The sequence below is a fragment of the Anabrus simplex genome, chromosome X, assembly GCF_040414725.1.
Source record: "Anabrus simplex isolate iqAnaSimp1 chromosome X, ASM4041472v1, whole genome shotgun sequence".
Taxonomy (NCBI): Eukaryota; Metazoa; Arthropoda; class Insecta; order Orthoptera; family Tettigoniidae; genus Anabrus; species Anabrus simplex.
Window position 1 is genome coordinate 210,174,134 of NC_090279.1, and position 21,229 is coordinate 210,195,362.

Consider the following 21,229-nt stretch of genomic DNA (forward strand, 5'->3'; position numbering starts at 1 on the left):
AGGAAAGAACAACTAAGGAGGAACAATTGAAATTGTAACGTGGTCCTTAGAAGGCCGGAACGCAAGAATAATAATAATAATAATAATAATAATAATAATAATAATAATAATAATAATAATAATAATTACATGACCACGGCTACCGATTTAAGGTATTTTGATTTGACGCCATCTGGCTGCTTGCTCGTCAGTTTTGATGTTCGGCTTTACTCTAGGCCTACTAGAGGGCAGAGAAAACCGAATCTCTCTTGGGCGTCTATGGCTGCGTTTTAATGAATTTTGTTATGTGAACACCAAATGTGTCACCAGAAATATTTTACATGCGGACATCGTGCGGAATGGAGAGTCGAATGGACTTTCTCCAACCTTTCAAAACTCCGACTACTTGTGGGGGGTGGTTTGAACCCGTTATCTTGAGATCCGCAGTCAAAGACTCGATCACTATTCCACACGGGGAGCTAGGATGTATGTTAAGACGACAGTGTATGAAGATGCAGAGGTTGTGTTCGTCCTTCTTTATTTTCATGCTTGTTCTTGTCTACGTTCATTGTTGCCCACTTTTCGCATAATTATATATCATTGTGTTTATTATATTACGTGTTCCGATTCACGTCCCTATCCTCCTAAACATAACAAGGGCTCATATTTAGTTTTTGTTCAACTCTGTACTTCCGGTATTTAGTGTTTTGGATATCCCACTAACACGAGCCCCAATGAGGATATCCCTTAAGACAAAAAACGTTGTCCACGATGTGCATGTATGGAAAAAGCGACAATTACGTCACAATCTACTAGACGATTCCAGGAGTTCGTCACATGAACACATCTTCCAAGGCCCCTGTATTCTTCCTGTTCGCCGCAGCCGTAGCGGCAGCAGGATTTTGGACGACGGGATCATCTTCGAAAGTAACCATTTTCTCCCTGGACCTGGTTGAGTCAGACGCACTTCTACCACCAGGTGTCCTCAGCGCTGAAGCTGCTGAGGAAGGTCTTATCACGGAAGCTGGTGGTGGGGGAGGTACAACCACCATATCGTTAACAACACTCGCTAAGTTAAACTCACTAACACTCCTAGGAACAAAGTACTCAACTAGTGGCTCCCCAGAGTTCGAACCTGGCGAGATTGCGCCACTTGCTGCACTTCCGGGACGCCTCATCTGTCTAGTATCACTTCTCCTGGGCAATCCGCCCGTTCCGGGGGCGGTATCGCCCCTTCTCCTGGGTAGACTATGATGCTGCTGCTGTGGGAACTGTATTAGGGAAGGTTTTATCTTCTGCTGATTGCTGATCGGTTTTACAGCTGTTGTTACTGTGGGTGCTGCTTCCTCACATCTGTGTCTGGGATTCTCCTGCCGGTGTCAGGACGATACCACTGACATAGCGATTCCTTCTCCATCCACCACGTCTCCCATCATCTCGTCATCTTCATCAGACCTGCTTGCACCTACGCCGAAGTATTGCGCCAATCTCCGCACTATTATCACCACCTCATCCTGCACTAGATTAAAACACATGGCGATCAGAGCCATGCCAAGTAGAATGTACGCTGAAGACGCAAAAACTGATAACTGTTCCGCTGACGATGAAGAGTTTGCTTGAGAGGTTTGATATTGGATCTGGTAACTATGATACAAACCTGGAATGAGATCTCCGAACCCTATAGTACCTAAACTAGTGAAACAAAAATAAGATCCTTCTAGGAAGGACCAGTTTTCAAGTCTATTGAACAGTAATGCTCCACCACAGATGTACAGCAACACTATAAGGAGGCAGAGTGACACGGGTATCCGTACGGGCTCCGAACAAACTACAGCTCCGTCTCCATGACGACGTCTCTTCCCTGACGGGTCCAAAGCAGTCGAGGAGGATGTGGAAGATGGGCCAATGCCCTCCCCACCACAGTCCAACACTACAACACTTCCAGTTCTGTCCATTTTTGCTAAATCATCACTACCGTGATCAGGACCATGCGTGTGGTAGTGATGCAGTTTCACTGCTGACCCGTCAGCGCTGATATTGTTGTGTCCCTTGCCCGTCGCTGAGCTCGAGTATCCTGTACTGAGGTAGGTGTCCGTCGACGCGCTGAGCTTTGACTTGCTGGAGTTGGAGGAACCTTTGCCCCCCGCTCGACCGTTGCAGGCACCGGAAGTGCTGTTGCTGCCACACAGTCGGCCGTACAACCGGCGGAAGTTGCGTGCCAACACGTCCCCCACTGTCGACAGGTATACCAACATGAGCGGGATGCCGATGAGCGCGTACACAATGGTGATCACCTTGCCCCAGGGCGTCTTGGGGGCGACGCTGCCATACCCTGAAACAACAGCAGAACACAGGCTAGCGTTAATACCCATTCATTTAGTATTATTATGTGAAAGTAACAAGCTAAAAAAAGAATATATGCGTGCACATTTCTCCACTACACGCAAAACATAGTAACATGGCATGTTTTTAAAAACATAGAAACATGGACATGTTTTTAATGCTGAAAATACTTTTTAGCACCATACTACGAAAAACGTAAAAAATTAAGCAATTTCCTCAATTGTGCCGAAATTTGAAGGACTAAAGGGCCAGGAAAGGTTTCAAATTGTGAGTCTTGGATAGCTCTATCAAACCAACAAAATATTCGAAAATCACTTCCGGCCTAAATGCCGTTCCGGAAAAATAACCTAAAATCGCTTGTTTCTTTACTCATTTCGTTTTTGAATCAATTCCTAAGCCAAATTAACTTATTTACATAATTTTTTCTGTAATGTGTTCCTTGGTTCAATATCCTGAGCTGGTTTTTTTTAATTTTTTTGAAGAATGTCTACAACGAATGTAGTTATACCGGCTTAAGTGAAACTCTGAACTGACTTACATTAGCGCTCGTAGTGGTGCTTAAGTGAAACAATGCATTGACTCACATTAGCGCTCGTAGTGGTGCTTAAGTGAAACAATGCATTGACTCACATTAGCGCTCATAGTGGTGCTTAAGTGAAACTCTGCACTGACTCACATTAGCGCTCGTAGTGGTGCTTAAGTGAAACAATGCATTGACTCACATTAGCGCTCGTAGTGGTGCTTAAGTGAAACAATGCATTGACAAACATTAGCGCTCGTAGTGGTGCTTAAGTGAAACAATGCATTGACTCACATTAGCGCTCGTAGTGGTGCTTAAGTGAAACTCTGCACTGACTCACATTAGCGCTCGTAGTGGTGCTTAAGTGAAACAATGCACTGACTGACATTGGTGCTCGTCGTGGTGGTTAAGTGAAACAATGCATTGACTCACATTAGCGCTCGTAGTGGTGCTTAAGTGAAATAATGCATTGACTCACATTAACGCTCGTAGTGGTGCTTAAGTGAAACAATGCATTGACTGACATTAGCACTCGTAGTGGTGTTTAAGTGAAACTCTGCACCGACTCACATTAGCGCTCGTAGTGGTGCTCAAGTGAAACTCTGCACTGACTACATTAGCGCTCGTAGTGGTGCTTAAGTGAAACAATGCATTGACTCACATTAGCGCTCGTAGTGGTGCTTAAGTGAAACAATGCATTGACTGACATTAGCGCTCGTAGTGGTGTTTAAGTGAAACAATGCATTGACTCACATTAGCGCTAATAGTGGTAGCAAAAAAGGCAAACTGCTAATCTAATCTATCGGATAACGCTCATTAAGAAAAAGGATTGTAATTTTTAGGAATAAATAAAGAATGTATTCTTATACTTTATTATATTTTATTTCCCTAAAATTCGTAGCTCATACACCTAGGATGATTTTATGATTGAGTTGCTTGCCTGAAAGGCTAGAACGGATTTCGGGCTCAGGAGACGATAGGGTGAGTACAGATTATTTGGTTGTTCCCCTCTTAGTAGTCTCTTACGACATTCAGGGGTACAGATTATGCATTGTTTCGTTTTTTTTTTGCTAGTTGTTTTACTTCGCACCGACACAGATAGGTCTTACGGCGACGATGGGACAGGAAAGGGCTAGGAGTGGGAGGAAGCGGCCGTGGCCTTAATTAAGGTACAGCCTCAACATTTGAATGGTGTGAAAATGGGAAACCACGGAAAACCATTTTCAGGGCTGCATGCATTGTTTCAATCCACCTACAGGGAATATAGAGAGTTCCAATAAATCAAAAGAAGTAAGTAGCTTCATGATCTACGTCCAGAAATATCCAGCACACACCGTGGTAAAAATCTGACGCGTTGCATCTTAAGAAAATTGCTTCGCATTCGCATTTGTAACACTTTAAAATTTAACAAACATGTTGAGGAAATAAGGTGCAAAGTACAAAGCATACAGAGTTTTTGGATTTACCCGCAGATCTCTACTGGAAGAAAAAGAAAAAAAGAAAAAGAAAAAACAAAACAAAAAATAAAAAACAAAAACAAAACAAAAAACACAACAGGGTTTAGATGGCCTATTTGATATTAGTACGGCCAATACTGTTGCACGGGCTTCCTTCCTGGCAACCCTCTGCAGCAGAGAACATGACGAAACTAGAGGGAGTTCAACGCTGAGCAGAACGACTAATTGCTCAACACCGGTTATTTAAATACAGCCACGTTACTGCCTCCCATAACAGCTCCCTCTAAACAAATAGATACTGCTTTTTTGCCAACATCTCCCGCAGGTAACATTCACATCAAACCTTTCAACCGCTTACAGCTGAACTACCGTTCCGCCCAAAGATGTCGAGGTGTGTCCTTTTCCCCTCAACTTGCAACAACAGAATTTTATCAAAGTGCCTTCTTTATTCGTTCTGCTCGGCTATGGAAATGAGCTCTCACCACAGAAAAAAAAAAAAAAGAAGTTTCTACCGGAAATTTTTGTAAAGAGGTAAAAAGTATGTATATTTAATGAAATCTTGTGCACATAACGTAATTTTCTACTCGTATGCATGTTCAATATGTGTGGAAGCATGGGTGCAAGTATATGTAATCCCGAGTGAGTGAGACTCTATGTGTGTATGAATGAGCTGGCCTAGCTGAAGTATATGTGGGGAGTCACGTGCGTGTAAGCAGAATTACTTGAATGCTGAACAGGTCCTGTGAATATTATGTAAAAATACGTAAATGTAAATACGGTAATTGTACTGTATATAAGCACATTATGTAGCCTATAATTGTAATTATTTAATATAATTTAATTTTATGTAGGGATGGAAGCAGCTGCGTTGGGCTATGCTTTTTCTCCATTCACCATCCCTGAATTGTATCTACAATTTGTGGAAAATATATAATAAACCGATTAATAATAAATCCCCTGCTATGTCACAAGATAGCCCCACCTATCAAGATCTACGTCCAACAAAATGGTCGCTGATTTAGCACACAATTATATGGCCATAAATATTCGCAAGATATGTTTTAAGAGAAAAATACTGCTGTCTTCGGTGACGTTATCGTGTGTAAGGGGCTTTGCTTTGCTTTGCTGTGACCAGTCAAAGGCCAAAGGCAGCTGAAACTCGTTTAAAATGTTGCGCCATTTGTACCTACTGCATATAGAAGGCAGTGTAATAACGTGAGGAAGAAGATGACCAACACTGGTTGCCTGGTTACCACACTGTCTGTTTTCTGTCCACGCAAAATTGATTACGCTAAATCCGAATAGACACCCCCAGCCCAAAAACAAATCCATGCTAATAGAGCAAGACGATGATGATGGAGGTGATTGATGTTTTTAGGGTCTAACATCTAGGTCATTGGCCTCTGATGGCATGATTTTACAATATACCCATTGCTTCAAACTTTAACAATAAAAGTTCTACTGGGCCGATTTTAACCATTGTTATGTCGTTTGAACGCCCTTGAGTGGATTTCCAAGCAAGTCTAAAAGTGGTGGTTCTATTGAAGAATGACTGGAAAAGTTGAGACATCACAAACTCTTTACCGTTAAAGATACTGAGCTAGGGTCTGTTTTATTCGATTTCACAACCGAGTAAACCACAGAATTTTGTGTAAGATCCATAAAATTTACCGCTTATTTTTAAAATAAAAACTAGAGGACCCTTGCTGCTCGTTATAAATAGGTCACATAACTCGTGCCTGTCGTAGTCATATTGTTTTCCCTGCCCTTTTCAATGGGTTGATGAACATTATTAAGAAGCGCGTTATGTTATGCCGCAGTTTGCAGATAGAATTCATCCATTCTGACGTCATCATGCCGTCTGTTTGGTAAAAATTTACCCATATATTCGCTTTTTTATCCTGCAGTTCTTGATGTACGGCTTGGTATTGTGTTGTAGAAGGCGATGGTATTTTAAAATTAGTTCTATATAGAACGCTTGTCTTGTTCGCTCATAGGACAGTCTCGAAGGAGCGTTTTTTTTTGCCAGGCATAGAACTTTCCTAAGGTACCTCTTTCTAGTGTAGCGAGGTTATCCTTGGATAGGTGTTCCCAGATAATGTCTAAACCGTGTGTCACGATGAGGTCTGTTTGTACGTAGACTTTTTTCCTCTTATCAGCATGCAAGTTATTAGGAACGTTTTGCCATCTGTTGAGTATATTTGGAAGCTGAGGGAGGTTGGAGAATCAAAGAGTATCTAGCAGAGAATAGTATTCTTCCGTGATCGGAGGAAATGTACACTCTCTGCCTTGACAGATAGTAATCAAACTAAAGATAAAAATTACATATCAGAATGTTAATGAAAGTGTTACTCCCTTGGCAACCTGCTAAGTACAGAATGTATTGCGCGTTAGGGTAAGCCTTCGCCTGCAATTATTTGAGTAATCATTTAATTATTTTATGTTACAATTACTCAAAGTTTGCTGAACTATCAATGTCTCATGATTCACCGGCAGGTAATTCCGGAGAGAATAAACAAAAAATAAAGCAAATCGGTCCAGTAGAATGGACGGACGGATTTGCCAGAGCTGTTCTTAGTAAACTCTTTTATATATAGATATCTGGAAGTGCTATTGCCTTACCTGAAGAAAGCTACTAACAGTGCTCTCCCTGTTGTTGGTTTGCTGCGCAACCGAGTATCATGAAGGTCACACGTGGCATATAACATGGCCATGAAGTATTAGGAACAGAGTTATTGTAGAACAGTGTGTAGAAGAAGATCCGATTTGTAGGAGTTCAATTTTGAAGTCCTGTGGTAACTACGAATGAATAGGGTGACAATAACTCATGGGGATCTAGGAATAAGGAGATATATTCATTGGGGTACGGTAATCATATAAACGGGACTGCAAATAAAGCTTACAGACCTCTTCATGTGATTTTTGAGGGTTGTAGTAAGGATGTAAAGGACAGCGCGTATAAGTCACTGGTCACGTGGAAAAGGGCACATTTTCCCTTCTTTCCAAAAGCATGTTTTCTCACATTCCTGTAGTTGAAATATAGACGCGATGATACACGCAAAAAAATCAGTGTTATCATGTAATTATTTTGGAAGAAACATAGCTAGATAGGACAAAATATTTTCCAGATTTCTGTGTAAAATGAATTTCAACATGCGTAGTTCCAACAGTGTCTAAGTGGGTCTCCAGCCTCCCAGAATGTCAGATATATTTGCTTTGTCTAAGCCGACATGACTTCGTCCAGCTTTACCGACACTACTCGATTTTCAAGCCTATAATGGAAATCTTCCCGTTAATATTAAGAAGATCAACGACATAAGGAACCTGATACAGAATATTGGTGATGAACATAGCAGATTCTGTCATGACGTTGTGAATAACTAGCGAACTACTGAGCGGGAAGCACTGCTAGAAGCAGCATTCCGATCCTCGTACAGAGAACCTATTAAAAGTTCTCGGTTTTTATTCTTACTGTACAGTATTAGTGATTTTGTTTTTCAAAACGACTTAAGTGCATTGCTTGGGATATTAGTGTAATTATCTGATGTCTAAACGTTACATCTTGATCGAAAAGAGAAATTGTAATGATATTGTACTGGATATGAGTAAAGGAGTGGAATCGGAGGTAAGGCTTTTTGCGGATGATGTTATTTTCTATAGAGTGATAAATAAGTTACAAGATTGTGAGCAACTGCAACGTGACCTTGAAAATGTTGTGAGATGGACAGCAGGCAATGGTATGTTGATAAACGGGGTTAAAAGTCAGGTTGTGAGTTTCACAAATAGGAAAAGTCCTCTCAGTTTTAATTACTGCGTTGATGGGGTGAAAGTTCCTTTTGGGGATCATTGTAAGTATCTAGGTGTTAATATAAGGAAAGATCTTCATTGCGGTAATCACATAAATGGGATTGCAAATAAAGGGTACCGATCTCTGCACATGGTTATGAGGGTGTTTAGGGGTTGTAGTAAGGATGTAAAGGAGAGGGCATATAAGTCTCTGGTAAGACCCCAACTAGAGTATGGTTCCAGTGTATGGGACCCTCACCAGGATTACCCGATTCAAGAACTGGAAAAAATCCACAGAAAAGCAGCTCGATTTGTTCTGGGTGATTTCCGACAAAAGAGTAGCGTTACAAAAATGTTGCAATGTTTGGGTATGGAAGAATTGAGAGAAAGAAGAAGAGCTGCTCGACTAAGTGGTATGTTCCGAGCTGTCAGCGGAGAGATGGCGTGGAATGACATTAGTAGACGCATAAGTCTGAATGGCGTTTATAAAAGTAGGAATGATCACAATATGAAGATAAAGTTGGAATTCAAGAGGACAAACTGGGGCAAATATTCATTTATAGGAAGGGGAGTTAGGGACTGGAATAACTTACCAAGGGAGATGTTCAATAAATTTCCAATTTCTTTGAAATCATTTAGGAAAAGGCTAGGAAAACAACAAATAGGGAATCTGCCACCTGGGCGACTGCCCTAAATGCAGATCAGTATTGACTGATTGATTGATTGATTGAGATACACCTCCTCCGTTTCGTTGAACTGCGCGCCTTCTAGAAGGCCATCTATGTGGTGAATTCGGAACTAATATAAATCAAGATACTTGGATCTTTAGCCTTTAGATGTCTCTGCTATCGGCCTATGTTTTTTTCATGGGCTAAGGTTGACAACACTCCTACGGCTTCCTTTTCCCTTAATTATTAACCAATCAGGGATTTTGCGTATACTTTTCTAGCCAATTAAAATTGGGGATGTGTACAGGCATTCCGCCTAGCTCAGGAGAGTTCTGGGACTTCCCCTCTGAGATGCTATAAAAGTTGGGCGCTTTAGGGCCGTATTGTCATCTTCACCGCTCCGGTCTAGTATGTGTGCCGCATGATAAGGAGGCAGGGGCGGCCTGCCGTCGTCTCGGAAGGCCCAACTACTCAAGGTAATGGCAAACATTTCTTAACATGTGATAGCATCAGGCAGATAACTTGAGGGGAAGGTTTCAAACTTCTTTTATTAATGTAATTAAAAACGAAATTTAAAAGACAGGGATGCAAATGTGTGTTTAATTTATAAGAAAATTCACTTGGGAAAGGGTACTTCTCCAGAAAACAAAATTTCCTTTTGTCCCTTTAGGAATGGAACCTGAAATTCGTATTACGCGAATAAAAGGTCCTTTACTAGTCATATGCACTGGCAAAATACAGCTTTCATAGTTTCACTCATTCACCACTTATTCAGGTTTATGTCTCTCACGTAAAATTTACTTTTATGTACATGTACCTTTTATTCAAACGACCGATTCAAATAGAGTGTGGTTCTAGTATATGGCGCCCACACCAGGATTACTTGATAAGAGAAGTAGACATGTTCCAAAGGAAAGCAGCGCGATTTGTTCTGGGTGATTTCCGAATGAAGAGTAGTGTTACGAAAATGTTGCAAACTTTGCGCTTGGAAGACTTGGGAGTAAGGAGACGAGCTGTTCGACTAAGCGGTATGCTCCAAGTTGTCAGTGGAGAGACGGCGTGGAATAAGCTTGAGTCGAACTTTTAAAAGTAGGAAAGATCATAAAATGAAGATAAAGTTGGAATTAAAGAGGACGTATTGTGGCAGATATTCATTCATAGGAAGAGGACTTAGGGATTGGCATAATTTGGCAACCAAAGTTTGATCAATTTTCAACTCCCTTGTTATTATTTAAGTCTTGTTTATCAACAGGTAGGGAATCTGCCACCTAGGCGACTGCCCTATATGCAGATCAGTGGCGACTGATTGAATTACACTGTTCCGCATCTGATTATTTTCTCCGACAATTCTATTTTAAATACTCCTTTTTTAATAACTCGGGGGCGCTAAAAGGGACTATATTATCACTTTTTCTTGCATTCACATTACCCTGGAAAGACGACATCCAATTTTTGCTTTGATGTACCGTTTCATCATTTCATCAAATCATGTTGTAATTAGTTACAACCTGTCAATTATTTAAAATAAACATGTCATTGATGAACTGCAATTATTTTGCATACAGAAACAAAACACACTCGTATTGCAAATAGGCCAACCTGAAGAGAATAAACTATTTATTATTGGTAAACGTGCCATAATCGAAACAAATAGATTGCATTTTTGAACTGTATGAAAACAATCCGTTTAGAAATAAATATATGTAAAGGTAAGGGTTATTCTGCCCGAAGGCAGGTTCGAACCTCCGCACAGGTGATCCTGAGCCGGAGTTTACGTGCGGTAGGGTGGCCAGTTCTGTTCCGCTCCTCCACTCCCTTACCCCCCACCAACAGCGCGTGGCAACCCATCCAACTCCTGACCACGCCCAATGTTGCTTAACTTCGGAGATCTCACGGGATCCGGTGTTTCAACACGGCTACGGCCCTTGGCTAATATATGTATGCTTTGTTAATTTATTACACAATATTTCAGCCAACGAGTACTGTGAAATATTCTAAAACATTTTCCAAACACATGTCTATTAATTGGACTATATCAGTACAAACTGCATCAAATATTTGTCACAGTGGATACGTATTATCATGAATGTAATACAACAAATACTTTTAGTGCCAGTTCCAAAATCATACATTTTTTGCTCCACAAAAAAAATAAAAATAAAAATAGAATCTTGAATTAGTTGGGTTTGGAATCCTGTCTTCAATTTGAAACTGAAATACTCGTAAATTGTCAAATATTGTACTTTCAATGGTATTATGTAGGTAATAATATGACGAAACAGCCTGGACAACAGTGTAGGAAGTAGGAAATAAGAGCCACACTGTAGTCTGGAAAGTTGAATGATGCGAGTTGAATAAGTCTGCGCTGAGAAGTTTCGTTACGTCCATCAACGGATATGGTCACTCTGGGTCAGGCTGAACGAATTCCTGAGCCTGAGACATTAGAGCACTAACAGCTAGAAAGAAATGAAACAGCACGCAAGTGAGCAGTTGAAGAGAAGGCTGGAAACAGGTCGGGGAGTGGGGCAAGGTGGGGATTGCATTTTTCGGTAGGCTGGCAACAGAATTACAATTTTAAAATACGGAAAAACTCCATAAATACACCCAGGTAATAAAGCAACCTCGTTTAGAATTCGATTAAATATTTCAAAACTTTTGAACGACTCGAATACACAACTTGGAGTGTCTGTATCTTTTAAAGGGACGTTCCATCCACTCCACTGTCATTACCAGGACTCCACCGAGGTTAGCGTAATTTATGTTTAGTTTCAGTAGGGTTGCCCGCTCCGATGATGTAAGGTGGATAATATACAACGTTAAATTGTTAGCTGACAAGAATTCTTTAATACGCAAGACCCCTATACCTTACCATGGCACCAGCGACCAGTGTTGAAGAAGAGTGTACACACAGCGAACATGTAGAGCTAAGGACGCAATGTTATTGGAGAGAAGTGTACATGCAGAGAACAGGTAAGGTGCAAATGACGCGATGTTAGAGGAGAGAAATGTACATCCAGAGAACACGTACAGTGCTAAGGACGCAATGTTACTGGAGAGAAGTGTACATGCAGAGAACAGGTAAGGTGCTAAGGACGCGATGTTATTGGAGAGAAGTGTACATGCAGAGAACATGTAGAGCTAAGGACGCGATGTTATTGGAGAGAAGTGTACATACAGCGAATGTGTAGGGCTAAGGACGCAATGTTATTGGAGAGAAGTGTACATGCAGAGAACACGTACGGTGCTAAGGACGCAATGTTATTGGAGAGAAGTGTACATGCAGAGAACAGGTAAGGTGCAAATGACGCGATGTTAGAGGAGAGAAATGTACATCCAGAGAACACGTACAGTGCTAAGGAGGCAATGTTATTGGAGAGAAGTGTACACTCAGAGAACAGGTAAGGTGCTAAGGACGCAATGTTTTTGGAGAGAAGTGTACATGCAGAGAAGAGGTAAGGTGCTAAGGACGGAATATTATTGGGGAGAAGAGTACACTCAGAGAACACGTACGGTGCTAAGGACGCAATGTTATTGGAGAGAAGTGTACACGCAGAGAACACGTACGGTGCTAAGGACGCGATGTTATTGGGGTGAAGTGTACGTGCAGAGAACAGGTAAGGTGCTAATGACGCGATGTTAGTGGAGAGAAAATACATCCAGAGACACGTACAGTGCTATGGACGCAATGTTACTGGGGAGAAGTGTACAACTAGACACATCTTCGGATCTTTTATCATGTGCTCCAGTAAGTACCTAGATTTTTACAAAGCAGACTGTACCAGCAGGGTGCTAATGAACCAGTGTTATCGGAGAGCACTGTACCTACAGTCACGTGCTCTGTTAATGAAAGAGACACACTTGGTGGACACTTTGAGCTCCTGAGAGGACAATTAGACGGAGACGGGAAATTAGATCGCCTTAAGATTCAGGAGAGCTCCGACTGCTACTTTACATTTTGAAGGCTGGGGGTTCCCCTCCCGAAGGGCACCTAGCCACACACACCGTCCGTAACGAGAATGACGTCATCACAGAGGATAGAGCCCTCCAGGTTTCGAGCATGTCATTTAGAAACGTATTTTAGAGGAGAAACCTCACAACTGGATGATGATTTATTGCTGCTCTAAGGTGGGAACAACTCATTTGTTTGTCGTATAGTCGGTCTACCTGTAAGGGTACGGAGGAATAGAATTTCGATGAACTGTGAAGCATTTATTAATTAAATTAAATAATACTCGTCTCCCATAATCTTGGAAATCACAGATTAGAGAGAGGGTATTGTTTATTGTAATCTTTTCTTAAATTGTGATACATGCAGTAAAAAAAGTTAATATCCTTCAGCATAGTTATAAAACAGAAATAAATCAAAATAAAGCAGTTTTTCGGCAAACGTAGATGATTTAGTAATTGAACAGAGAAAGAATAGCCTGGAATAAATGTGGGGATCATTATGTTAATAAATGGAACTTTAAAAAGCAAAGCAAAAATATCAATGAATATTAATATTGTCTTTTCAGACTATTGAAAAAAAACCGAAAACAAAGCACATGCCTATTAACAGAACTACGACGATGAAATAGTTATATGCTATAACTCAAATATACGTACCTAATGGCTCTAGACTTCAACGGAGTTATATTGTCTAGGTTGCCTTAGGCTTAATTCTGTTCCTATCTGATATGTATCACTTCTTTTCCTTCCACCAGTTCCCTACTCCATATTCTCCTAATAATGTTGACTGATTAGCAATTCTTCCCGGGTGCATCCATTCTCTGTTCAATAACTTTGCAATTGTATGCAGCCTTTATAGAATGGGACGTCGAATGAATTACAGTCGAAAGCGTTTATTGGAACGTGTTGGATAACAAACAAACCCCACGGCTCAACAGCCCCGGAGGGCCTTGGGCTATCAAACGACCGCTGCTGAGCCCGAAGGCCTGCAGATTACGTGGTCAGCACGCCGAATCCTTACGAATCCTTACGGCCGTTATTCTTGGCTATCTAGACCGGGGCCACCATTTCACCATCAGATAACTCCTCTATTGTAATCAGGTAGGCTAAGTGGACCTCGAACCAGCCCTCAGATCTAGGTAAAATTCCCTGATCTGGCCGGGAATAGAACCCGGGACCTTCGAGTAGGATGCAGGCACGATACCTCTACACCACGGGGCCAGCGCGACGAATTGGATATGCTGGCGAAATTTGACGACCCCGTCTATATTATATATTAAAAGAGTTTACTAAAAACAGCTTTGGCAAATCCGTCCGTCCGTTCTACTGGATCAATTTGCTTCACTTCTGTTTTATTTTCTCCGGAATTATCTGCCGGTGAATCATGAGGGATTGATAGGTCTCGAAGTTGAGCCAACTTTCAGTAATCATAAAATCAAATCATTAAATGATCACTCCAGTAATTACAGGCGAAAGCTTACCCTAACCCGCAATACATTCTGTACTTTGCAGGTTGCTAAGCAACCAACACTGTCATTAATATTCTGATATGTGATTTTCAACCTTAGTAATGTCATTGCATGCAGCCTTGTTTGATTACTACCTGTCAAGCCAAAGAGTATAACTTACATTTCCTCTGATCATGGAAGAATACTATTCCCTGCTAGATACTCCTTGAATCTCTAAACTTTTCCAGCTTCCAGATATATTCAACAGATGACAGAGAGTTCCTAATAACGTACATCAAATCAAATGGCGTATGGCCTCCGGAGAGGCCTATTAGGCGACCTGCATGTATGTGAAGATTAGGGCCCTATCTAGGCTGATTTCTAATGTTCAATACGCCACACACACCCAGCCCTCGAGCCATGGGAATTAACCAATCAAGGTTAAAATCCCCGACCCAGCCGGGAATCGAACCCGGGACCGCCTGAACCGAAGGTCAGTACGCTGACCATTCAGCCAACGAGTCGGACAACAACTTACATGCTGCTAAGAGAAAAAAAAGTCTATGTACAAAGAGACCTCATCATGACATACGCCTTAGACATTATCTAGGAACACCTATCGAAGGATAACCTAGCTACACTAGAAAGAGTGAAGGCCATGTATCTTAGAAAAACTCTTTATGGCAATTAACGCTCCTTCGAGACTGTGCTATGAGCGAACAAGACAACCGTTCTATATATAAGAACTGCCATTAAAATACCGTTGCCTTCTACGACACAACACCAAGCTTTACATCAAGAACTGCAGGATAAAAAAAAAGCGAGTATATGGATAGATTTTTACCAAACAGACGGCATGATGACGTGAGAGTGGATGGATTCCGTCTGCGAACTGTGGCATACCATAACTTGCATCTTTTTAGATGTTCATACAACCGTTATAAAGGGCAGGCAAAACCATAAGACTACGACAGGCATATCAAGACGAGTATCTAACCTATTTATAATGAATGCTGCAGAGTAGCACGGCTCCTCTAGTTATACAGGGTGTTTCAAAAATAGGGGGCATTATTTCAGGTATGTATTTGTTACATGTAGATAATCAAAATAGTGCATTACAATATATGTCCGGAAATGCTTCATTTCCGAGTTATGGCGTTCACAACACCGAACTCCACCGGAACGTTTTTCTTCCGCAGGTCATTGTCATTACAGAAGATGTTCAAAATGTCCACCTCCTGCTTGAATACAGACCTCACATCGATATCTCATTGACCTGCGAACACGATCCCAAACTCCAGGAGTATTGCGTATGACCTCACACGATGCCACAATTCGATTCCGAAGGGTTTACACATCAGGCACCGGAGACGAATACATTGATGATTTTAAATGGCCCCACAAGTAGAAAACGAGAGGGTTCAGATCAGGTGAGCGTGGAGACCAAGCAATCGGGCCACCACTACCTATCCATCGATCAGGAAACATTCGATACAAGTCAATGAGACATCGATGTGAGGTCTGTATTCAAGCAGGAGGTGGACATTTTGAACATCTTCTGTAATGACAATGACCTGCGGAAGAAAAACGTTCCGGTGAAATTCAGAGTTGTGAAGGCCATAACTCGGAAATGAAGCATTTTCGGACACATGTTGTAAAGAACTATTTTGATTGCCTACATGTAAGAAATACATACGTGAAATTATGCCCCTGAAACATTCTGTATATAATCACTATATTAAAAAAAATCGATTATTACGACATACCTATAGTATAAAACGTATTTTTATCACATTTAGGAGAAATGTATCGAATATAATGTCCAATGTTAATTGTTGTTTGTTTCGTGTTTGAGGATTGCTGACAATATTGTAAAGGTTACTTCCAAACTTTTTTTTTCAGTAGATTTCACATCAGCATCGCTGTGAGGATGTCGCTAAAGGAAGGGAAAGTGTTTATTGTTGAAGAAATGTCTCGAATACTCGTAATATGATGTAACTTCAAAGCTTTCCAGTCTGTGGAACGCACAAGTTAAATATAAATGCTCATATTACACTATAACATAGCTATAAAAAACACACGTTATTAAATAAGGATTAAACCACACACACTATTAAAACACACACACTATTAAAACAGAAACACATGTTTCGTTCTTGAAAGAACATCCTCAGTTCCTATCAAGTCACACTCACATATTTAGAATATTTTTGTTTAATAAGGAATTTGAATTCTGGTGCTTATCTTAATGATACTGCAGTAAATGCTGGAGTCGAGACCAAGGAGGAGTTCCTGGACGAAGTCAAGGATACTTGGTCATGTAAGTTGCATATTAGCTTCAGCTATCTTCCCAGTTTTCACCGGATTTGTCTCCGTGCGATTTTGACCTCCCCGCATCTTCGACAACGTGTTGTGGACAATCTAGAGAACTACTTTGAGGGTTTATCCTAAAGGTTACTGAACTCTCTTGAGAATAAACATTATGTAGCACAAGGACTTCATGGCTGACAGATTCGTCGCTTTATATCCTACAACTGGTAAACCTACTCGATATTATTCACACATTCCCCTGCACCTTACGTTCCGCACTTCCATCTGTATATTTCCGTTTGTCTGGTAGATCCCGCGTCCGTGTGAAAAAATAGTTGCCATGACTGGTGCCCCATCCAAAATAAATAAATAAATAAATAAATAAATAAATAAATAAATAAATAAATAAATAAATAAATAAATAAATAAATAAATAAATAAATAAATAAATAAATAAATAAATAAATAAATAAATAAATAAATAAATAAATAAATAAATAAATAAATAAATAAATAAATAAATAAATAAATAAATAAATAACCTAACCCTATGGCACTACAGCCCTTGAAGAGCCTTGGCCTGCGAGGCGACCGCTGCTCAGCCCTAAGACCTGCAGATTAGAGGTGTCGTGTGGTCAGCAAGACGAATACTCTCAGCCGTTATTCTTGGCTTTCTATATCGGATAAATAAATAAAAAATAAACAATTTTGGACCTCTTTCCAGAGTCTTATAGAAAGGCAGGAAAAGATCCTGTGTGATATCTAGGGCTTAAATGGAACATAAAGTCAATCTACAGGTACTCGGAATACTTCATGTCGTCACGCGAATGACATGGGGAGCTAGTAATTGTATGCTCAGATATTTATTACTTCATTATAATAATTCTCTATTAATTAACTGATATAATTATTCTACTAGCTCTGTTTTCCGACGAGAGAATAGCGCCAACATTATTGACGGGTGTGGCGGAACATTCCGCCTCCCATCTTGCAGGCACGTACTGTTAATCAATCCCATGATGCAGTGCGTTGTTGGGGAAATTACACTTTATCGATGTTTCCATTTGATCGAGTATGCATGTATCGATATTGGTAAATAATAATAATATCGACACATTCCGAGCGCGCAAGTGAAGGAGTGTTTAGCAACACCCGTAATGCATCATTCCCTCAAAAGAGGAAGGTACATATTGTATGTGAGAGGGGGACTGTTCATCGATTTGTTAATGGAATTCGAGATATATCGAAGTTTCAATACATCATTGCCATTCTGGAAACGAAGCCCGCTTTGCGGTTTAGGCTCGTGGTTCACAGAACATTCTCCGCTACATCAAGTGCGAAGACAGGGGCCATGCTCGTAGCCACAGCCCCTTGAAACTACCTGCAGCCACACCGAGGTTGTAACCACGGAGCGGGCAGAAAAAAAGTATGAATCAACGGAAAATGAGAGCAAAGAGACCTTCCTTAAATATAACCCACATAGTGGCGTTTCCTGTCGTTATGGACGAAATTAGTAGATTAAATATAAGCCCGCACATTTCACCTCCCACCCCACACTTCTATTATCAGATTATTCAGATCACAAAATGAATTAACGTTATAGAAAGACATGGAGAGGAAAGAGGAAGTCTGCAGAGAATTACGATATTATTTCAAAGGTAAAATGCATACTTTGGTCATTTCATTCACGTCACCATTGTAAAATTTCATATACTGTAATAATTAGAGGGCGGACTTTGCATGCTTTGTTTGTTTCAAACATTGTCTATTTAAAAAATAAATTACTTTGATAATGCGATCTACAATCAAATACAGTACATGGAGAAAGACGCCAGCCACAGAATAGGAAATCGACGGCTCAAAAATCTCTGCATTTTATTGCTCACTCACGAAAGAATATGGCCAACCCAAACTTCCTACAGAAACATCTATTTATACCGCCGAAACTCTAGCTATCACTGCTGCCGTAAAATGCGGTCTCTCTTACCATTTTTCAGAACATATTGTTTCAAGTCTAGGGTCAACTATCTCTTTTATTGGAATTATCTTCCTTATTTTCATTATTTGAGAAAGTATAATCTCAAATCGAACTGTATTATTTCCTATAAACATGGTAAGCTCATTAGAATGATATCAATCCTATCCTCCTGCTGAACATTCATATTCCGAGCTACCTATATTAACTAATTTCTAATATGGCAGAATAGTGCGGTAGATTTAAGCCCTACATATAAAGTTCATCCTTTTATTAGAATATGGCAACCTGATCGAATTTAAATCTACAAAATAGTGCCTCTCTTTTAATAGAACAATTAATTTTCTTCCATGATCATACACTTTTTATTCTATTAATAATTACTGTTCTAGTAGCTTTTATCATAGAAAGTTTATTGTTTAACAAATTCACACATCGTTATTTACTTGAAGGACAAACAATTGAAGTAATTTGAACAATTCTCCCTGCAATTACACTCATTTTCATCGCTCTACCATCACTCCGACTTCTCTATCTTCTTGATGAATCAATAGACCCTCTTATTGCCGTAAAAACTGTGGGCCATCAATGATATTGAAGTTATGAATATACAGACTTAACTACTCCTCATGAATTTGACTCATATATACTTCCTTATAACGAAATACCTATAAACGGTTTTCGGTTATTAGACGTAGATAATCGAACTGTACTTCCTATAAATACAACTGTTAACCGCTGACGTCCCAGCCTTTCATACTCACCGGCGCGAGAAGTATCTTGGAAAAACTGCAACACTCAACTAAAAACGGTACCACAAGTCCTTACATTTATGATCTTCAAACGATGTAAGTTAAAACATCCGGTAGTCAAATCCACTTTCTGTGGATAAAAGGACACAATGGAATAAGATACAATGAAGGTATCGATCATCTCGCGAAAGGAAGTATAATCAGTGGCATGTTTCAAGGGATACAGCTTCCATATACTGACTTTATTCCGCTAGTCAAAAGAAGAGTCTATACCCAGTGGAAAGATAAATGGACAAGAACTAGACACCACCGAGGAACATATTACGCAACACTGCAAACAACAATACCGCAAAAACCCTGGTTCTGGAGATACAATATTGCAAGGATACATCTAACAACCATAATCACGATGAGGCTTGGACACGGATGCTACCCTCACCACCACCACCGCATCGGAGTGACTACCACGACAGTTTGCCCACATGGCGGTTACGGTGATGCGGATCTGAATCACATAGTCTTTTCTTGTTCCAGGTAAGAGCAACAACGAAGAAAGTTATTCGCACAGCTTCGGTCACTACATATCCCCACAAATGTTACCATTCTTCTACAAGACCACGATAGCAAAATCTACAGAGCACTGATCCAATTTCTACAAGACACCAATCTAACTCAATAAACCTTGATGCAGAAGTCACCAACTGATATAATTAATAAAAATAATCTCATAACTGTTACAACCCATTAACTGCCTCATGGCGAGAAGATATAGCACGATCCTTATCACCACCAGCTGGCCAATTGGTGTCTAACCAACGGCCATTCTTGTAAAATAAAAAGAATAGGAAATCATTCAACTCCCCTCACAACCAGGTAACTAGTCGTGCGCTTCACGCCGGGTGCTGCGCAGATCACAGCTCAGCGAGCATTTCTAAGCCTTTCGCCAGAAAGCAGGAACTCTGCCTTTTGCGCATGCGTACGCAACTTTTCCGATGTGCTGAGGAAACAACAGCCAAGACATCACTTCACAGCGAGTCTTAGTTCGACCACAGAGAAGCAGCACTGGTCACACCAGCATTTCGATCGAAATGAAAACGTGGCAGGTGGAACCCTCTTGACTCAGCGGTAGTAATTAAGAGGGGATTGCTCAAGGAAATCGGAAAAACAAAACACTGTAGAGCTGTTCCCGCCAGGTCTTTTAATACGCCCAACTTGTCTATTCTATAGCCAAATTTGTAAATCGACGACCTGTACAAATTGTACTTTTCACGTTGTCAAAATAAGGACATGAAATTGTCATTTCCTTTAATTACAAAATATCTAGATCATAAATTTCACTATAACAACTTAACATGTAATTTGCCGAGTTTGTGAACGTTTTGCATTGCAGGTGTTAGTATGTGTTTAATTAGTTTTGTATGAGGAATGTCTATATAAGTTGGGGTTGTTTGCGTGTTTGTTCAGTATAGAAAGCTCAGTGGAGAGCCTCTTGTAAACCGCATATGTTTCTAAATGTTTTTATTTTTGGAGGGGGGATGTATTACAGCACACACCTGATTTTCTGCACCAGCTTCCACTGGTTTCAGGATATAATATGCCCGTAGGAAGTAATGACGATTCATACAATTCGAAATCGAATGGCAAAGTTTTATAGTGCATATAAATTAATAATTGAAAACATTTCCCAGCAGACAAAGTAGGCGTCCCCCACACTACGAAAAACGTAAAATAAAACAATTTCCTCAATTGTGCCGAAAGCTGAAGGTATAAAGATCCCGGAAGGGTTTCAAATTGTGAGTCTTAGATAGCTCTATCAAACTGAAATTTTTTTTTTCAAAAATCATTACCGGCCAAATGCAGTTCCGGAAAAACCGCCTGAAACCGCTTGTTTCTTTATTCGTTTTATTTTTTTACAAATCCTGGCCAAATTAACTTATTCACACAATTCTTTCCGTAACGTGTTCTTTGATTCAATATTTTCAGGCGCTTTCTGATTTTTGAAAAATCTCCACACCGAATGTAATTATAAGGGCTTAAGTGAAA

The 21,229-nt window shown here is 40.3% G+C and overlaps 1 protein-coding gene across 1 annotated transcript in view; it reads right to left on the bottom strand.

The window, feature by feature from the left end:
* Nucleotides 1–1,156: 1,156 nt before the first annotated feature.
* The window catches only part of LOC136886147 (potassium channel subfamily K member 18-like), a 153,359-nt gene continuing 133,286 nt past the window's right edge, over nucleotides 1,157–21,229 (bottom strand). Inside the window, exon 2 of the mRNA XM_067158888.2 lies at nucleotides 1,157–2,311. Within this exon, the coding sequence (XP_067014989.2) occupies nucleotides 1,359–2,311 (953 nt within the window). The 3' untranslated portion in view covers nucleotides 1,157–1,358. The remainder of the gene's footprint in view (nucleotides 2,312–21,229) is intronic.